Raw genomic sequence first — 17625 nt, 5'->3', positions numbered from 1 at the left:
CAAATTGCATTCACTTTCCCCACCCCCATCGCACCAAACGCGTGGAGATACCCGGTACCTAATCCTGGTCAGCTCTACCTACCCCTTCCTCTTCCCGCGCCCCCCTCGCTCAATATCTCTCGCTCGCTCTCCCTCTCTCTTTCTCTCTCCACCTCTCTCTGCTGGTGTGTACGTGTGTGAGCACTGCCAGGGCTGGCGAAGAACCAGCCACCGCCTTTAGTCCGAGCCTCCCGGCCATCAAACACTAGGGCAGGTCTCGCTGCCAGAGACGCTTGGGCTCGGAACCAGCCTGCACGCGGCTCTGTGTGCCCCGCCACCTCCTGGCTCCACCTCCCGGGAACTCGCACCCGAGCAGCGTAGGGCGCAAGGAGCCCTCATCCTCCAACACTCTTGCCCGCCTGCCTGCGGAACGCGCGCTCGCGGGTTTCAGGCGCTGGATTTGCTCGCTTTTCAATTTTTCCTGCCTCCCCCACCTCCGGGTTTTTTTTGGTCCATCCCTCCCGCCACGACCCCCTTTCCGCGCTTGGTTGCCAAGCCTAACCTTGCCCGCGTGGTCATGGGATGTCTAATTTCATTTGTATCTAGGCTGCTGAGAGCGCTCCTTGCTCTGTAAAGTGGATGTCAGGTGGATCTATGTTTTTGAAGGAACAAAGACTCAGCGAAGGCACCGCCGAGGAAGTTTGAGACGCGGGAGGATGCAGGCTACGTGCTGGTACGTGCTTCTCCTCTTGCAGCCCACCGTCTACTTGGTAAGTCGCTGCCAATCCCGCGCCCCCGCAATCACACCCTGGTCTCAAGGCCAGGCAACTGGGGGCGCGCGGGAGGAGGGTGAGACCGCCAGTTCAGCGAGAGCGACGTTCCTAGCGACGGTGTCGGAACAACTTTGGCAAACTGGTCTCCCGATCCCTGTGGGATTTTCCGGGGTTCCCACCCTCGTTTCCTGCTCCAGTGCCCCCTCTCCTGCGAGTGATTCTAAACCGCGTCTAGGGCGCCCTAGGCATCCAGAAACCGAGGAGATAGCTGGACGGGATGCTTTATGGGGAGAGAAGGCAAAGAGAAGGGGTGGAAGACAGGGAAGTCTCATTAGTTCATCCAGACTTTAAACGAAAGGAAATGGAGGTGGAGAATGGAAAGCAATGAATCTGCCCAGGTCCCTGACTTTGAAAGTAAATCCACCCACCTAACCCCCAGTTTGGAGATGCGGCACATAAAGAAGTGCAGGTAACTTTGTTCGACTTGTAGGGTTCAGACAGGACAAGTTTAACTATCTAGGAGCCCCACAAGCGTCCAGATGGAGTTGGGTCAGAGATGCTCCAGCAAACATATAGAGGCTCCCCCTCCCTCTCCTCCCAATCTCTCCTTTCCACCAAATAACCAAACCCCAGTTCCAGTGCTGAGCCCCTTATTAGGGAGTGGCAGACCTTGTGCCGAGTTTTCTGAGGTCCGGACTTTGCCCACTGTTAGAACTGGGGTTTGCGTGGGCCGGGGTGGGGTGGGGGGTTTTGAGGGAAGCACTTTATTGTGGTGGCGGTGGATTGGTAGCTGTGGGCACCGCGCGGAGCCAAGACCGAGAGCTCAGTTTCTCGGGTCTGACTCCAGGGAGGGCCAGGGACAGTCTTATCCTGCTGGTGAAGTTGTGCTCAGTGCACAGAACCCCATAACGTACCCCTGGGCCGCAGGAGCGCGCTGAGGGCTCTATGTGTTCCGACTAGGAGCAAGAAGCGCTGGGGCGGCATGATGGGTTGAATAAACGGGAATGGGGTGAGCGGTGCCGTCTCAAGCCCAAGGGCTTCAGAACCCACAATCCTTGGAGCAAAAGTGTTGCCATTCCTGCAGTTGAGAGCGTTTCCCAGCTGTTGCCCTGGTGCCTGTGACTGCAGGGCTGCTAGTTGTGTGAACTCTGTATATGCTAATGAATGTGTATGTATACGTGTGTGTGAATATGAATGTAAGGGTATGTCTGTAAGCGGGTTTCAGCTGGAATCCAAGAACCCTCAGTGTTGCGTGTGTTTGCACCTTTATCGCCTGACCATGGCAGCCGCGGACGCCAGAGGGCGCTGCGCGTCAGTGTCCTCGCCTACAGGACACCTTGGGGTAAACAGGTGAAAGCCCGGGCAGCCAATCCAAAAGAACGGCCTTTCTGACTCCGTTACCGAAGTTTGTGCCTTCCCCGGCTAGAACGCAGACACACTGCAAAAAGTGTCCTTCCCATTTCTCATCTTCAATCATTCTTGCCCCCACCTGTGTCCAGTAGACCCACTGACATTGAGAGCTTAGAGAAGCAGGGCAGAAAGTTTGGCCAGAGGAAATATAGAAATTGTTTGTTGAAAGAAGGGGGAGGGACCCAAAGTGAAAGCTACAGAGGGAGAATATTAAAGATTCCCTTGACCATGGAAACCCTCCTGCCCCTCTCCTCTGCATACCTTTACGCAGGACCTGAACCTCAGGACTGTTCTTAACGTCCTTGAACTGTGCTCACACACGGCAAAAGCTCGCGGCTGTGGTGCAGTTATTGCTTGGAACAAGTATTTCGATAGTCTGGAAAATAATCTGTCAAAAGTAGAAGTGAAATCAATACGTTGTGTTAAATTTTAAATGTGTTTGTTGGCAGTTAAACCGTTTTCCACTCATTACAACAACAGTGCTGGATTTATTCTAATGCGCTGCGTTCTCAACAACAAGCGCATTAATTCTCCTTTAATTGTAAACTGGGAGCATTTGAAAACCATTCAGTGTGAAAATTATGCTGATTCAATTACCGTTTAGTTACAGACTTCATTACCTGAATGCCTTTTGGCAATACAGAGAAAGGAGACAATTTTTCCAATTTCACTCAAAACAATACAAAATGTGAACAATAAAATAGAGAAGGCGATTTAGAAGTCCATTCTTTTTCTCTCCGATCTAAAGTTGTTTTGTGTGTCGGGGATTAGAAACCACACGCACCACAAAAACAAAAGGCTGGTGGCTGTGACCCAAGGCAGTATTTCCAGGGATTGCAGTCCCACGGTTATTTGTCGGCAAAATCCCAAACTGTTTTCCTGGAGGAGCAAGAAGCTGACTTTTACCATGGAAATGAATTTAGAAGGGTGAATTGGGCAGTCAGGACAGGTTGGATTTCAGCAAGTAAATAAGTAGAAACCCTTGATTAAGTCTCTGGGGCAATGAGACAGACCAAGAAGTGGTCAAAGCTTCTTTCTCCATCTATTTTGTTAAATACCAGAAACAGTAACTGAATTTATCATTTGTTTGGAGCCGCACCCCAAAACATCCCAGACCTTTGCAAGAAACTGCAATAGATGCCTGCAGGTTGTCAGGAGATGCTTCAAGTTACACTCCAAAAAGGCAGGGGTGGCAGAACCATTATTTTATTTTTCCCCTTGAATTGCCACAATCCAGGGAGGAGTTTAATGAATAATTTTTTTGTCCTTATGGACTCACACCGCAAGTTAAGTGACAGGGGCACTCTGTACATTGCCTCATAGCTGATACCACAGTGCACCTTTCTCTTTAAGCCCCTCGAATCCGAGTTATATTTCCCAAGGAGTAATCACACATTATGTTCCAGGATCCAGATTTGTTTAGGTATCTCCTATGCAACAATATTTAGGCTTCTGCTTATAGAGACATACCTTAAATACTCCCAGTTTTGAGAAGATATTTTTTTAAAATGAAAAATAACTCTCTATCCGGCAGATCAATGCTCCATATTTAAGCCACAGTTCCCAGCCTGTATTTAGGTGAATGTTCTCACAGTATGTTTCTTGGCCCAGGGTTCTTTGAATGCCTGTTCTAGTTTGAGAATTTTGAGTCTTTTTGTGCTTTGAGAGATGGGTCTGTCCTGTTTCAAACTAGAAGCTTATTTTAATACTGCAATGGAAAGTTAATTAGAGATGTGTCTGCAAAGTTACCTCCTGAAGCATATTAGCTAGGATACTCAAAAATCACCACAGGGCTAACTCCAGCCATAAATGCAGGGGAGTGGGAAATCATTGAAAAAAAAAAAAAAAAAAAAAGGCAAGGAAATCTTCTGTTTACTGAATGTTATTGAATTGCAGATTTAAAATTCTGAATTCAGCAGGAGAGGAACTTATAGTGTAATAATACTTGTTAAAAATAAAAAAGTCCTGCAATCTTTATTCTCCTGTCAGTTCTGGACTGATTGCAGGATATTTTCAGTATGATATAATGGGGTAACAGATAATAGCATTTTAACAGAATTGAAGCACACACTGGATAATCTAGGGAAATGTGGTTTCTGGATCGGAAGAATGAGGGTCCTAAGTTGAGTTACGAGCTGAAGGACAGGCATGGGCACACAGGGAGGGCACCTCCCAGCAGAAGGCAGAGGTGTCCTGCTTGGGGGCTTACCTGTGGCAATTTTCAGAGTCAAGAATTAAGTACAATGAGCACTCCCAGGACATGTTAACAAAAACGTTACTCAGAAACCGAGTCCAGATATTCTGCTGAGAGGTTGCATGATGCTACTGTGCTCAAGTCACACATCCACAGTCTATTCTGAGAAGAGGCCCCTTGTCCTCCAATTTAGTTCCCACCATTTTTTGCTAGGAAATTAATTTGCTAATAATCTAGTCGCTTTTTTAACCGATATGGGCAAAAATGGAAAGTTCTTTCTAAAACTTGTGCTTAACATTTTGATTCATCTATTCCCTCGAATTTAGGGTATCCTGAAAGTATGAATTCCATACCAATTGTTTAATAGAGATTAAAGCATGGTTAATATATTCATGGAATACTACCTCTACACTGTTAGAAGCCAGACTGTTTGGGTGAATTCCACTCATTATGAAGGTAGCTGTTAAGAAATGTGGAAGCTAAGGGAAAAGTAGCAGGAAAGAGATCACCAATGTCTATCCTTTGGACTAGGTATGTGTACTTCCCATTCTTTGAAAATTAAGCCAGCTGACCACTGAACATTTTAATTAATTTCAGCTTATTCCTGAAAAGAAAAGCACATTAACTACCTCACAGCAGTGATTCAGTGTTCTCTGTTAAGGTCAGTTCTTGGAGGCAGTACTATAAGTTACCCAATCCCACTGAATTTCCTGACTCTTGTGCCCTAGATCAGCCTTCCAGATAAAGGATTAAACCTAGATTTTTGAAGGAGCCTGTGCCCCAGCAGCACAAAATGAGAATTCATCAGTCTCAAGACCTATTCCAGGGCTCTGTGAGAGGAGAAGTTGCTACTACTGCAGGCATTTCCCTGAAATAGTCAACTCTCCACTGACCAGGAAAGCAGCTCTCTGGGTGTGTGGAAAGCGCTTGGGTGGGTCGCACTTCTACTCACTTCCAGGAGGATTATACTGGTCTGGGGCCTTCTAGTGACAGTTTTGGGGAAACAGCTTTCAGTATTAGAAGGAGAGAACTAGAATTTCTCCAACTTTCTCAGCAGTATTTCCCCAGAAAGCCATTAAGTTCGTGGCTCCTCTTTGTGTGAAGTTGATTTCCATCTGGCTTTGAATTGTTGGCGGCTATTTCCTCCTTAATGAAAGTGTTGTCTGGGTGAAAAATATATCAGGTGGCAGGGAAATTGGTTGATTTTTTTGAGATAGGTGCCCAATGTCCTACTTTTCTATCTGAGGGAAGATTTTCTGCAGACTACAGAAATTGACAGTATTGTCCAGGTAATAACCACCGACAACAATATTTTCAAAAGGGCATTTGAGCGATGAAAGCATTTGGATATTGCTTTTTCAAATAAGCAATTTTCTCTCTTGGGCTTCTTTGATTTTTATAGGGGGTGGGGGAGAAGAGGCCACGCATTGGCAAAGGGATGCCTTCCCGGTTTTGCCTAGTTCTGAAATACCTAGGTACTTGTCAGCCTTGCTTGGAATTGCGGGGTCTGAAGAGCTCTCAGTGAGTTTGACTGTCGCCGCAGTGATATTAAGGGTCAAAAGGGAATCCTGAGAATGAAGAATAACCCTCTTCTTGCACTCTTCCTCCCATAAAGAAAGCTGATGGAAGCTGTGAAAGTTTGCCTGCTCTCAAGTGGCTAGCTAGGAAGCGTTTTCTCTTTCTTTCTTTCTTTCTTTCTTTCTTTCTTTCTTTCTTTCTCTCTTTCTTTCTTTTCTTAAAATATGCCTAGGTTTGATTCGATTCAGGTAAGTTCTCTTAAAGCAACCTCGTCCTTTAGGAGCTTTCAGATCTCATTCTAAGACCTTAACAGTCCGCTCCATTTAAATTAATAGAGGGAAGTAGACGAGTTAGCCTGCCGGGCGCCGTCGGGTCAGCGACTTCCAGGAGCAGCTGGGTGGTGGTAAGGCTTGTCTGCTCCCTCGCCTCCCCCTACATTCTTCTAGCCAGTCCTGCCGACAGTTTGCGGGAAGTTGCGATCTTGATTTACCCGCCACTCAAGCTCCAGACCAGCTCTTTTTCTCTAAGTCAGCACTAACCCCTCCCGGAGCTCGGTAAACACGGCGCGCGCACATTTTTCTGCTGCCGATGGGCAGGTTGACGACTCCGCTTGAAGGAATGTGACAATAAAGTGGGAACCAAAGCTTGGCAAGCACTTAATCAAGGATAAAAAGGTTCCGCCGTAAGGATGTCACTCAATTTATTGTGAAAGTCGAATGAATTACCTTTAATGAAAGTGCTTCCCAGATGAATATTACCGGCAATTTCCTGAGCTGGCTCTGTCAGCACGAGATGAGGAAATGCCAACCGAGATCAGGAAAGAGCGCCCATCTCAATTACTATGCCAGCTTTCCAAGAGCGGCTTTTTATTGAGATGATATGTATTGGCGGCTTCTTCAAGCCCCTCCGCGCGCCCAGGCGCGCGTTGGCGCATTTTCCAAGTTTGCTGTCTGCCCTGGCGGGTTGCTGGCTGTTGTTTAAACTTCTAATGAGCTCGCCGCGTTTCTGCTGCGGGCTCCAAACCTGGTTGCCTGCTCTGTAAACAGCTTTCCCTAGTATGTTTTGTTTACTTCGGAGGTGGGGGCTGGCGGGGGGTGGGTGGGGGTGGGGCGGAGAGAATTCCCCTTCTCGGGGTCCCACTGTTACAGAAGGTTCCTCGGCATCAGGTCGGGGCTCGGGAAGGCAAGGCGGCGCCCAGAGCTGGGGCCTGGGGAGAGTGCGTGCCGTAGGGCCTCAGGAGCAGAGAGCGCGCGGCACGTGCCCCTCCCGCCGCGGCTAGCGAAAAGCCCTCGCCGGCTCCCACTTCCTTTAAATTAATGAGCGTACTTTACTTGTTCCAGCCGGAAATACGATGGGGAGGGCGATAAAGCAGGCCGCGGCCGCAGCGCACCGCTGCGTCTGCATGAGAATGGAGAACCGTGAGGCTTTTCTTGTGCTGTTTTTCTCCCACAGCAAGACAAATTGCTGCTTGTAAAAACCGAGTGTTTCCTTAGAAACTGGCTCGTGGGGGCTCTGCTCGTCTCTGCCGAACCTGACTCTGGCCGGGCCTCGCCCGATGTCCCCGCCGCCCTAATGGATTCTGACGGGAAGGATCGAGGCAGCGGCTCGAGGGCCGCGAAGAGAGGCTGCGGGCCCTCGCCCCAGCGGAGGGAGCGGGCGTCCTCCTGACATAGGCCGCCCTCGTTCTCAGACCCCCTTCCCACCCATTGATTTTCAAGGCCATTTCAAGTCATCCTCTTCAGTTAGAAGCGAGAAACTTCCTTCGACGTAGGCTTCAGACCCTCGACTCGGAAACTCAGCCCTCTGACCGAAGCCGCGGAGTTCGGGCCCGGGGAAGGTTCGCAGCCTGAGTCACCGCCGTCACAGTTGCGCTCTCCGGTGTCTGCTTTTAGCCTCAGGCGACCTCCAGCCGTCCCAACGGCTTTATGAAAACACAGGTGCAGCGCTCTCGCATCTGGACCCCAAGGCCTCACACCAGAAGCGTGGCTTCTGCGGAACTCTTCGTTGACGCCGCCGAGCTTCGATGCTCCTGGGGCAGCCGGCAGGACAGCAGCGGTCCCCCGGAGGGAGGCCGCAGCGCGGAGGGTGAATGGGGCCTTGGCCTGAGACCGGCGGCTGGGCAAGGCGGGCCCGCAGAGCGATCCCTCAGGACCACGGACAGCGCCACAGGCTCCGCCCCGCGTGGTGCCCGCGGCCCGGCCTCCCTCCCAGCGGCGGAGCGGGCTCGGCCCCTCTGCAAGCAGAGTGCGCGCTTTCCGCAGACACCTCGCTGCCGCCCAGCCGCGACCTGAACCACCCGCCTCCCCCTCCCAGTCTTTCGGGAGCACTAAGCTCCGATCGCTAGGTCCCCAAGGTTTCCTGTGGTCGGAGTCTCTCGTTAGCGCCCCTTTCCCCGCCCCCTCCCTGGTGGCGGCGTCACGTGGTCGCCACAGAGTTTGTCCTGAGGAGAGGTGAATCCTTCTTTTCCTCCACTTTCTCCTCCCCTGCCCCCATTGCCTCGCACAGTTCGTTAAATCTACCCCTCCTCCCAAACAGAAACGCGCATCCTGTGAGGTAGAGCGGCAAGTGTCTTTAACACTGTAAAACACTCGTTTGACAGACAAGGAAACTGAGGTAGGAGGGGAACCAACTGTCTCGAAAGAGTAAAACCAAGTGGGGAACAATGATTCCTGCCCTATCTCCCAGCTGCGGGGAGCACGGCTGGAGCCACCAAGTCGCCCACCAGATATGCGCCTTTAAAACGCAGCGCGGGGTGGAGAGGGGTGCGGAGTCCTAATTATTATGAATTTCCAGAGGAGCAGTAATTATTCACGGAGAGCAGGCGAAACAACGGCCTGAGTAAGGGAATCGATATATTTGCTATCGAAAGTGCCTGGCTCGCCCGTAATGCAGACGAATGGGGATGCAGCCTCATTATTTTCCGTGGTTAGGCTCCCCGGCGTGGGCCCCGAAGCAGCATGGGATCTATCATCATTAGACCCGGGATGGGGTGGGGGGCAGTTTCTCCTTATTTACTTAGCAAAACAAACAAACACTCCACCAACCCTACCCCCTCGAACACTGATACACAACCGTCGTTCCTCCTCCTCTTCCCCTCCCCTCGCCCTCTTGCTCCGGCTGCTGTTGCACACTCCCCCCCGGGCCTCCCTGAGCACTCTAGAGCGGACACTGCGGTCACTTGAAGTGCGAGCAGTTCCTCCTTGGCGGCGGTCACACACACGGTTGATTTGGTCCAGAAATAAGCCGGAGAGTACCGAGCGTTGGCGCTAGGGGTTCTCGGTGTCAAAGGCGAAGGTTGGCTGGGAAGTTCCGTCCTTTTCTCTCGCCTTAGCGTCAGAGTCAGTCCGTTCTGGACGCCCGATTCTGCAAATCCTCGCAGTGTTAAAGGAGCAGAGGTCTGGCAGGTGGTGCTCCATCAACCCGTGTGAGAAGCCAGCTTGGAGAAATGCAAGCCCGAGAGAAGAGAACGAATCTGGAGGTGAAGGGAAGTCGAATACTGAATAGGAAGGGAAGGGAAGGTTTGGGCATAACGCCTCCAGGGTATTCTCGAAGGTCCCCGGTGAGAACGGCCTTCTTCCTGCTCCAGGTGAGATGCTGGCCGTTTGCCTGCGCGCGCCAGTCAGCTGCAGTTTTCCACGAGTGGGAATGGGCCCCACCTGCACCCACTGGAGTCGCCGAACTGTTGAGGGTCCTGCCGAGTATATTGCACAGTGTTTCCCCATTTCTCTTCCGTTCTGCAGCCCTCACTCCCTGGCACAGCCTTTCTCACTCCTAGAAGTTGCCTGACGCTCCTGGTGGGCAGCTGCTGGGATGAAACTTGTATTCCTGTACAGGTGTCTTCACTGTTCCCTGAAATGCCACAGTTCTTATGGTCAAGTGAGGGGTGTGTATGTGTGTGTGTGTGTGTGTGTGTGTGTGTGTGTGTGTGTGTGTGTGCGTGTGTATCTTTGAGTGCTTGGTCTTCGTCTGGCAGCCCTTCCCTTATTACAGCAGATCAATGCTGCAGAGAAGACAGGGTGTGGCCCTTAAAAAAAACCTAACTCCTCCTCCTTAATTGCAGTAAAACTATCATAATTACAATAACATTTATAATAACACTGACGAGAACAAAATTTAAAATTGTGGACTTCCAGCCACTAAAGTAATAATAATACCCTTCTTCCCTGGAATTTTCTTTTCTTTGGAGCCCAGCCTTTCATGGTACATTGTGATTACCTGAGTGTCTTTGTTTCCTTGCCAGCAGAGACAGCCAGCCAACACAGCACCAGCACTGTATCATCTACTGGCATCATTTCCTCCCACCATCTTCATTTTTAGAAGTTTTATAATTAAACTCCGTGAGATATATGTAACATAAATCCAGTGGAGGACTTTTTATTTATATTTATGTAGCATGCTGAGAAAGAAAAATTAAGGAAGTGCTTATATTGGAGTAATAAGCCTGCTTTGATATTAACAGAAACGTCACTTTAATTTACTTTTCTCAAGTCTAGAAGACTGTCTCTGTGAGACCAGACCCCATAGTCATGCCTTTTTCAGGGGACATCCCAATAAAGTGAAAAAGACATTAATTAGCTTGTACTAACTTAGCGGGAAAAAAGGCCAGGCTCGCCACTCACTGGAAATATATACTAGGCTAAACGTGGCAAAGTTGCAGTATGATGTAGGAAGTTGAGCAGCTAGCTGGAAACAGCTACAAAGCCCTACATTTTTCTGCCTATCCCTGCCCCTAACCTGTCACAATGCACATTTACACATAGAGTAACAGGGCCTTCCAGAGCCAACACAAAGACATCATGCTGCAAATCAACAGGAATTTTAATAAAACTGAAAGCCATAGACTAAAAGGAAGAAGGCACTGATTTCCTTCTCTAAGATAGGTTATTGCCAGAAAAATTATGATAGAAAGGCTTGGAGAAAATGTCCTGGCTTAGAAGACCCTTTTTCATGTACAGGTTAAACACACACACACACACACACACACACACACACACACACACATAAGAGCAAGACTGGATATACATCTGTACATCTACTCTTTGAAGGATTCCATGGAAAATTATAATAGGGAATTCTTTTGTTTTCATAAGTTGTTAGACCCGAAATTTCAACTTGGGTTTGACAGTACCATTTCCTTGATAGGAATCTAGTACCTGATACTGCATTGTTGTCCTGTTTATGTCAGTATTTTCAGCTATAGAATGAAAGCAATTTTGGTGAAGAAGAACTACTGGCACGATATCTGGAATTTCAGTGATGTATATATATGCCAACCTCTCCAACTGAACTTTGGAAAATGATACTTCTCCTTGTAACCTTGTAGCTGAATGCTATTAGAGGCCCACAGGTATATAAAACAGCTTATATAAAATTAATGGACTGCTTTACATTCACAATCTCTTACTCGTGAAGCCCTTGTAAAATATTACACCTATTTAAAATAGGGAGAATATAAAATCAGGGTTGGTGTGCAATTGGTAGTTGTAAATGGTTCGATGAAGTATTTGATTGTTTTGAATGAGTTTAACAGTATGATGGAAATTTATTGTTCATCTTTGTTCACTGATGTGCTAATCATAAGGCTGCTTCTTCTTTTATGTACTTGGCCAGTTTTGAAACTGATCCTAAGGTTCCAAGGCAACATCTAAGTACATAATCAAAATTTTAGGAAAGATGAATTTATTGACTTACTAGATTACAGAGAGATCCATGGGTCACCATGAAGTCACACACACACACACACACACAGACACACACACAAACTCTCCAACATTGCTTTATTATTTTGTTTAAAATGATCAACCATATATTTATTGGCATTGAATACACTGGACATTTTATATGCATTTTTTGAATAAGAAAATGGATAGAGGTTTTAATTTAGCATCAGACTTCATAAAAATAGTCTTTCTGAGTATAGTGAAATTATTAAAATAAATCTCTTCGTGTTTTTCATTGATGTGGACAAAATTTGGAAAAATGAGAGATCCTCATTCTTTTTTTTTCCCCCTCCAAACATATATTAAAGACTGCATTTCTCTTTAATTTGTTACTTAGTTTATGATCTCAAAGACAAGCCGTAAGCCCCACTATGGATTTTTTTTTTTCCTTACTATGCATTTTGTTTGGGGAATGAAGCATTTTTTTTTTTAAATTAATTAATTAATTAATTTATTTTTGGCTGTGTTGGGTCTTCGTTTCTGTGCGAGGGCTTTCTCCAGTTGCGGCGAGTGGGGGCCACTCTTCATCGCGGTGCGCGGGCCTCTCACTGTCGCGGCCTCTCCCATTGCGGAGCACAGGCTCCAGACGCGCAGGCTCAGTAGTTGTGGCTCATGGGACTAGCCGCTCCGCGGCATGTGGGATCTTCCTGGACCGGGGCACGAACCCGTGTCCCCTGCATTGGCATGCGGATTCTTAACCACTGTGCCACCAGGGAAGCCCCAATGAAGCATTTTTTTTCTCCTGCCTTATTAGACTGAGAATTTTACGCAGCCTAAAACCATAGTGACATTTTCAAAGCCTTCTTCCCCCTTTCCCCCACTTCACTCGAAGTTTACTAGGTAAACTTCTAGAATGGTCATATTTTTTTCTTCTTGTATAAATGGCCACTAGACTACTGTGTTAACATCTCCTCTAAATGAGAAGCAATGCCCTAATTTACCAACCATCTATACACATTGCTGGTGCTGCTCCATACTTGATGGAAAACTCTTAAAAACACGCATCGGATTACATGAGATCCATTACACTTTTTGTTTGAGAAGTTTTCAATGAAAATGCCATAATTAATCCCAGGTTTGATTCTAAAACTGAATTGAACTATGAGTTGTGATTTGTTGTTGGAGCAGCTGTGCTGTTGGTAATAGGACCGACTACATGATCTCTGAAACTGGAAATGTAAAATACCTTTACTCACATATTTTTTCTGGTTATTTGTGAATAGTTTCTTGTGCCAGGGCACCATCATTTATTGTCTTACAGCATTAAATATAGAGAAAGATGCAAACCACTGCATATGAAGTTATTCATGGGTAGTCAGTGTAGTATTTCTCTGCTCTTGATGTGAAACTTAATTGCTATTGATGTTGAGATTTTGCAGAACATGGCAGAGTTTTTGCCTCTTTCACAAGAAATATGTAATTGAATGATGAGTGCCTCGTATTAGATTTTCGACCTTATTTCTTTTGGTTAATAAGGCAGTGTTATGAGTAGCTGCACCAGAGGCAGCCACAATCTCTAGCCGTTATCAAACTAAAGCAGAACTGGCACTAGCACGTATGAGCTGAGCTACCGCTTTTGGATCTGCAGCTCTGCTGTCAGGCTGAAATGTTCTGGAGTGTGGAAGCATGAAGAGTGAATGATCTGGCCTGAGATGTTTAATCCTGCCTTGCACTCTTGACTGAAATCCTTCACAGTTAGAAGAGCTCTAATGTGTGGCCAGATGGATTCGCACGTTTCTCAGACTGATGGATTTTTTTTCCCCCCTTGAACAAATGCTGAAAAAAATGAGAAGTTTTAACAGCAAATCAACATGCCAAAAGATGGCTGATATCCTCCCAAAGACCGCTACTTCTAGCTAGGTGGATAATATCATGGCACCTGTGCAATGTCAGCAATGAATTCATTACTCTTCTATTCAGGAATAGAAGAGTAATGATGAGAAAGTGGGTGACTTCTTGCTCCAGTGAAGACCTGGCCACAGGAGGGAGAAAATAGGCCCTTTTCATTCATCCTGGATGCCCCCACCCACCTCCGGTCTCTCTCTCATCTCTCACTTCAATTTTTAAGGGAAATGGCGTTGATAAAAGACTTATTAGGAGGAAAGAGGGGAAGAGAATGGCAAAGTATTTTCTTAATTCTGTGACCTTGGGCAAACTTTTTAACCTCTCAGATCTTAATTACCTAATCTGTAAAATGAGGCTAACAATACCTCCTACCCAACAGAGTTGTTATTGAGGATTAACTGAGTTAATGTGTTACAAAGAGCTTAGAAAGGTGTGTGGCACATAGCAGTGGTGAATCAATAGTAAAGGAAAAAAGTTGAGGGAAAGGTTTCTGGACCAGGTTCCCATGCTCCCAGCACAGCTGTTACAGGGATGAAACACCGCTCTGCCCTAAGACCAATCCTATCTTTTGTTTCCCTCTTGCAGCTGGTTGATTGCTGTACCGTTTGCCCAGGGCTGCCCAGTAAGCCATATGTATTTAATGGGAATAGTAACCATTATGATTAAAACAAAAGAAAATGGCCATTTCTACAGCAACTACCCAAGTGTTTATAGAAATGAAGAGACAAGTCATCGGCAGGCCCAATGAACAGATTGCCTAATTGAAATGAGAATTCTTGTGATGTTTTAATTTCAGGTGGCAAGCACTATGGGCATTTATTAAGATCTAATTTTAAGTACTGATTAATTTGTGAACAGTATTTGCTTTTATTTACTTTTCTTTTAACACTTGAAATTCTCTTAAAATTTGCACACAAGGTAATCAAAATGTACAGCCCACTGGGTTTTAAAATCCAGAGACCTTTGGACAGGGGATACAGGCTGCTTTTCTCTGGTGAAGTTCATTCTAGCTGCACGCTTGTATGTGGCAGTACGTTAGCTCCCCAGAAGTACTAGATGAAATAATTTAGTGGGTTGAGAGCACAGCACCCTTCCTATATGCTGCTCAGAATATCTCCTGTAGGCCACCATATGCCTCCTTCCAAGGCATTGTCCTGGGTACCCAAGAAGGGTTCCTACACAGAGATAGTATTTTGTGTCTTGGATTTGACTTGAGAGTGGGGAAGCTGTGGAGATGACTGCAGAAGATAAGATCTTCTACCTTCTTGTTTATACCCTGAGCCAAGCACTGTGCCAGAACTTTAGCATGGATTTTTTTTTTTTTTTCATTTAGTTCTCTTAACCCTGTAAGGTGATAGGTACCATCAGTAAGGTACTATTAATATCACTAATATTAATATATTAATACACCCATCCTAGTCATATCATTAATAACACTCCATTTTATAGATGAAACGGTTGAGGCACTGAGAATGTGAGTGAACAGTGCAAGGTGGAAAGATTCTACCCCAGATAGTCTAATTCTTGAGCCACCGCTTTTAATTACAACACCATAGTGTGTGTGTGTGTGTGTGTGTGTGTGTGTGTGTGTGTGTGTGATTAAAATTTATTTTGAAAGAAGGAACTGGGTTGCTTTCTACTTCAGTGACTAGTTCTTGCTTCCCCTTCCTCTGGATAGACCTTATTTGGATAACTGGATGTGTACATAAAACACTGTTGGTACTACTGTAATTTAGTAGTTTTATTAGATGTAGTGCATCAAAGGGGGGATACAAAGGTAACATATGCAGGTTTGACACTGATGGTCGTGACTCTAGCTTCTGCTGATGGCGTGTGTGGGACACAGTCTCTTTAGGAACTCTGCATCTATTGACCTGACCAATTTGAAAAATGATCCCTGGGCCTCAGGGTAAGGTAATAAGTGAGACCCGGGCATAAAGCACAGCTCTTACAGTCATCTGTGATGGAGTTTAAAATGATCCATGACATCCGTATCTCTTCTAACAAATCACACACCTGTTTTCCGAATTATTTGCCATGTCCGGGCAGGAGGAGGTAGGGAGAGGAGAGTAGAGTTTATTTGTAAGGGGATAACCACATGTAAGAGGCATAAACTCTAGTGTTTCTCATGGCATTTATGCTTGTGAATTCTGTGTTTCTGACAGCTGACAGATATAAAAGAGAGATGCAAATCCATATTATTTTATAAGCAAAATCTTTGCACATTGATACAAATTAAGAAACTTTAAAAAAATCTGTTTAGCTTAATACCTTATAGTCAGAATAGCCCCAAACATTTAACTAGTTTAGCATAGGCATTTTCACTGTGGGCTGGATATATAATTTAAAAGTAAAATAGAAAAATGCTCACAAAATATTTTATAGAATTACTCGGTCTATGTTGAATTTAGGAATTTTTCTATTTCTGAAGAATAAAGGTAGATCCAAGATACTCCTGCCCAAAGTAGAAGCCCTCTGGCATGAGATGAGGGTGGAGAGTCTGGCGTCATTTCAGTCTTGTACTACATTTGACCTTGGGAGAGCTTAGTTATGCCTTGGGGCAAAAAATTAAATGTTCCATTTTGCAGCAGTATCATCCTTCACCTTTATGTGGATTTAAAAATGTAAATAAAATTGCTTTCTGTAAATGGTATACATGAAGGTCGTATTCATATTCTCTGCAAGGATTCCAAATGCCATTTGACCCATCATTGGCTCAATAGATAATAATGTGTTCTATTAGTTTCTAGTAATCTACTTTTTAAGCATTTTATGACCCAATAGTTTTATGCTTAGTTCCTAGTTTGTGAATAAGAAATCAGAAATAAACCTTTTAGCAGTTCATTGTAGATTTATTTATAGAATGTGGGCTTTCAACTTTGAACTTTTAAAAATGCCGAATCTTCCCAGAATACATAGTCTGGCTGAAAATCTGCAATAAGAGAAGAATGTGCTTTTGAAAAATTTTGAGGGTTCAAGCTTATTCTAATTATTATCTCCGTTCCTTTCCTTGTAGGCCAGTCAGAAAATGGGGTTTGAGAACCCTCATAGCAGAGTGCAACCAATGGACTTAGACAGTAAAGTAACTGCTCTTCTCTTTGAGAGAGAGGGTGTTTGAATTCTTTTCATTGAAATTTGGATAATAAGACCCTGATAGATCGTTGTATTTAATTGTCATGATTTTGATTGTTAATGACTTTTGACTGCTTCTTCTGGAGGTACCTGTCAGCCATTTCCAAAGCACAGATGGCTTTATCAGAAGCAGTAGGAGTTCCTTTTTCTTACTAACCTTGAGCTGAACAAATTATTTTGGGAAGATGAGCAGACCAATGTCATCACAAGTTTTTCTGTCTTTGGGAGATTATTTTGTTTATTGAATAATGTATTGAGATCACTCTGTTTCAAAAATTTCTAGCTGTTTTTTAAATTGTAAAGAGTATTGGTCCTCTCTCTGAGTAGATATGTCATGAATATTCAATGACCAAGGCCATAAGACAATGATAATACACCCCTGTTTGCTTGGGAAAGTCCTGTTTTATGCCTATCATTTATATCAAAAACACCATCTCATTTTCAAAAGTGTTTTGGTGTGGATGATAAATTATATGGTCACCTTGTATACAACTCAGTCTTCAAATGGCTGAGAAAGGTTGATTACAAGCCTTTATGAAAGGCTTATGATTATGAAAGATTGTTGAATAGGCAAGAAAATCATTCCCATCTTTTACGTTCCCTTTCTTATGAGACATTCAGGGTCCTCATGAACTTGGGCAACCAGGGTTCACTACCATAATGTGCTTCATGGAATGTATCCCATACTCTTTATTTAAAAATTTGGTAACATTTTAAATTAAATATTGTGCATTACACAGTCACGGGAAAAGCTGATAGAAAAGGACTGGCTGATTAGCCATGCAGAAGTCCTGCAGGGTAGCATCAGCATGGAGAAATTGCTTTGGTCCAGGGCCCAGAAACTGAACGTTACCAGTGCTCCTAGAGTTAACACAGAAATAGACTCACTCTAACCAGCAAATCATTTTGATAATGCCCTTTTGCTGTGAGAAGAATATCTAAAACACTATTCAGAGCACATTACTTTCAATATGGTAGGTCTGGAGAGTCCAGTTAGTAATCAAAACTTTATACATATAAATATATATATGTATGTGTGTGTGTTTATATATGT

General features: G+C 45.2%; 1 protein-coding gene across 6 annotated transcripts in view; it reads left to right on the top strand.

Annotated features, from left to right (window-relative positions):
- NXPH1 (neurexophilin 1) overlaps positions 1 to 17625 on the top strand; it is a 406633-nt gene that overhangs the window by 122751 nt on the left and 266257 nt on the right. For 2 of the 6 annotated variants that reach the window (XM_082398572.1, XM_082398571.1), the window contains exon 4: positions 586 to 749. The exons of the other annotated variants lie outside the window; for them this stretch is intronic. In XM_082398572.1, coding sequence (XP_082254698.1) covers positions 696 to 749 — 54 coding nt within the window. In that variant the 5' untranslated portion in view covers positions 586 to 695. The remainder of the gene's footprint in view (positions 1 to 585; positions 750 to 17625) is intronic. 6 annotated transcript variants of the gene reach the window in all.

The sequence above is a fragment of the Balaenoptera borealis genome (assembly GCF_965194805.1).
Source record: "Balaenoptera borealis genome assembly, chromosome: 7".
NCBI lineage: Eukaryota > Metazoa > Chordata > Mammalia > Artiodactyla > Balaenopteridae > Balaenoptera > Balaenoptera borealis.
Note: the sequence above shows the minus strand (reverse complement) of the source record. Positions and strands in the feature narration are given on the sequence as shown.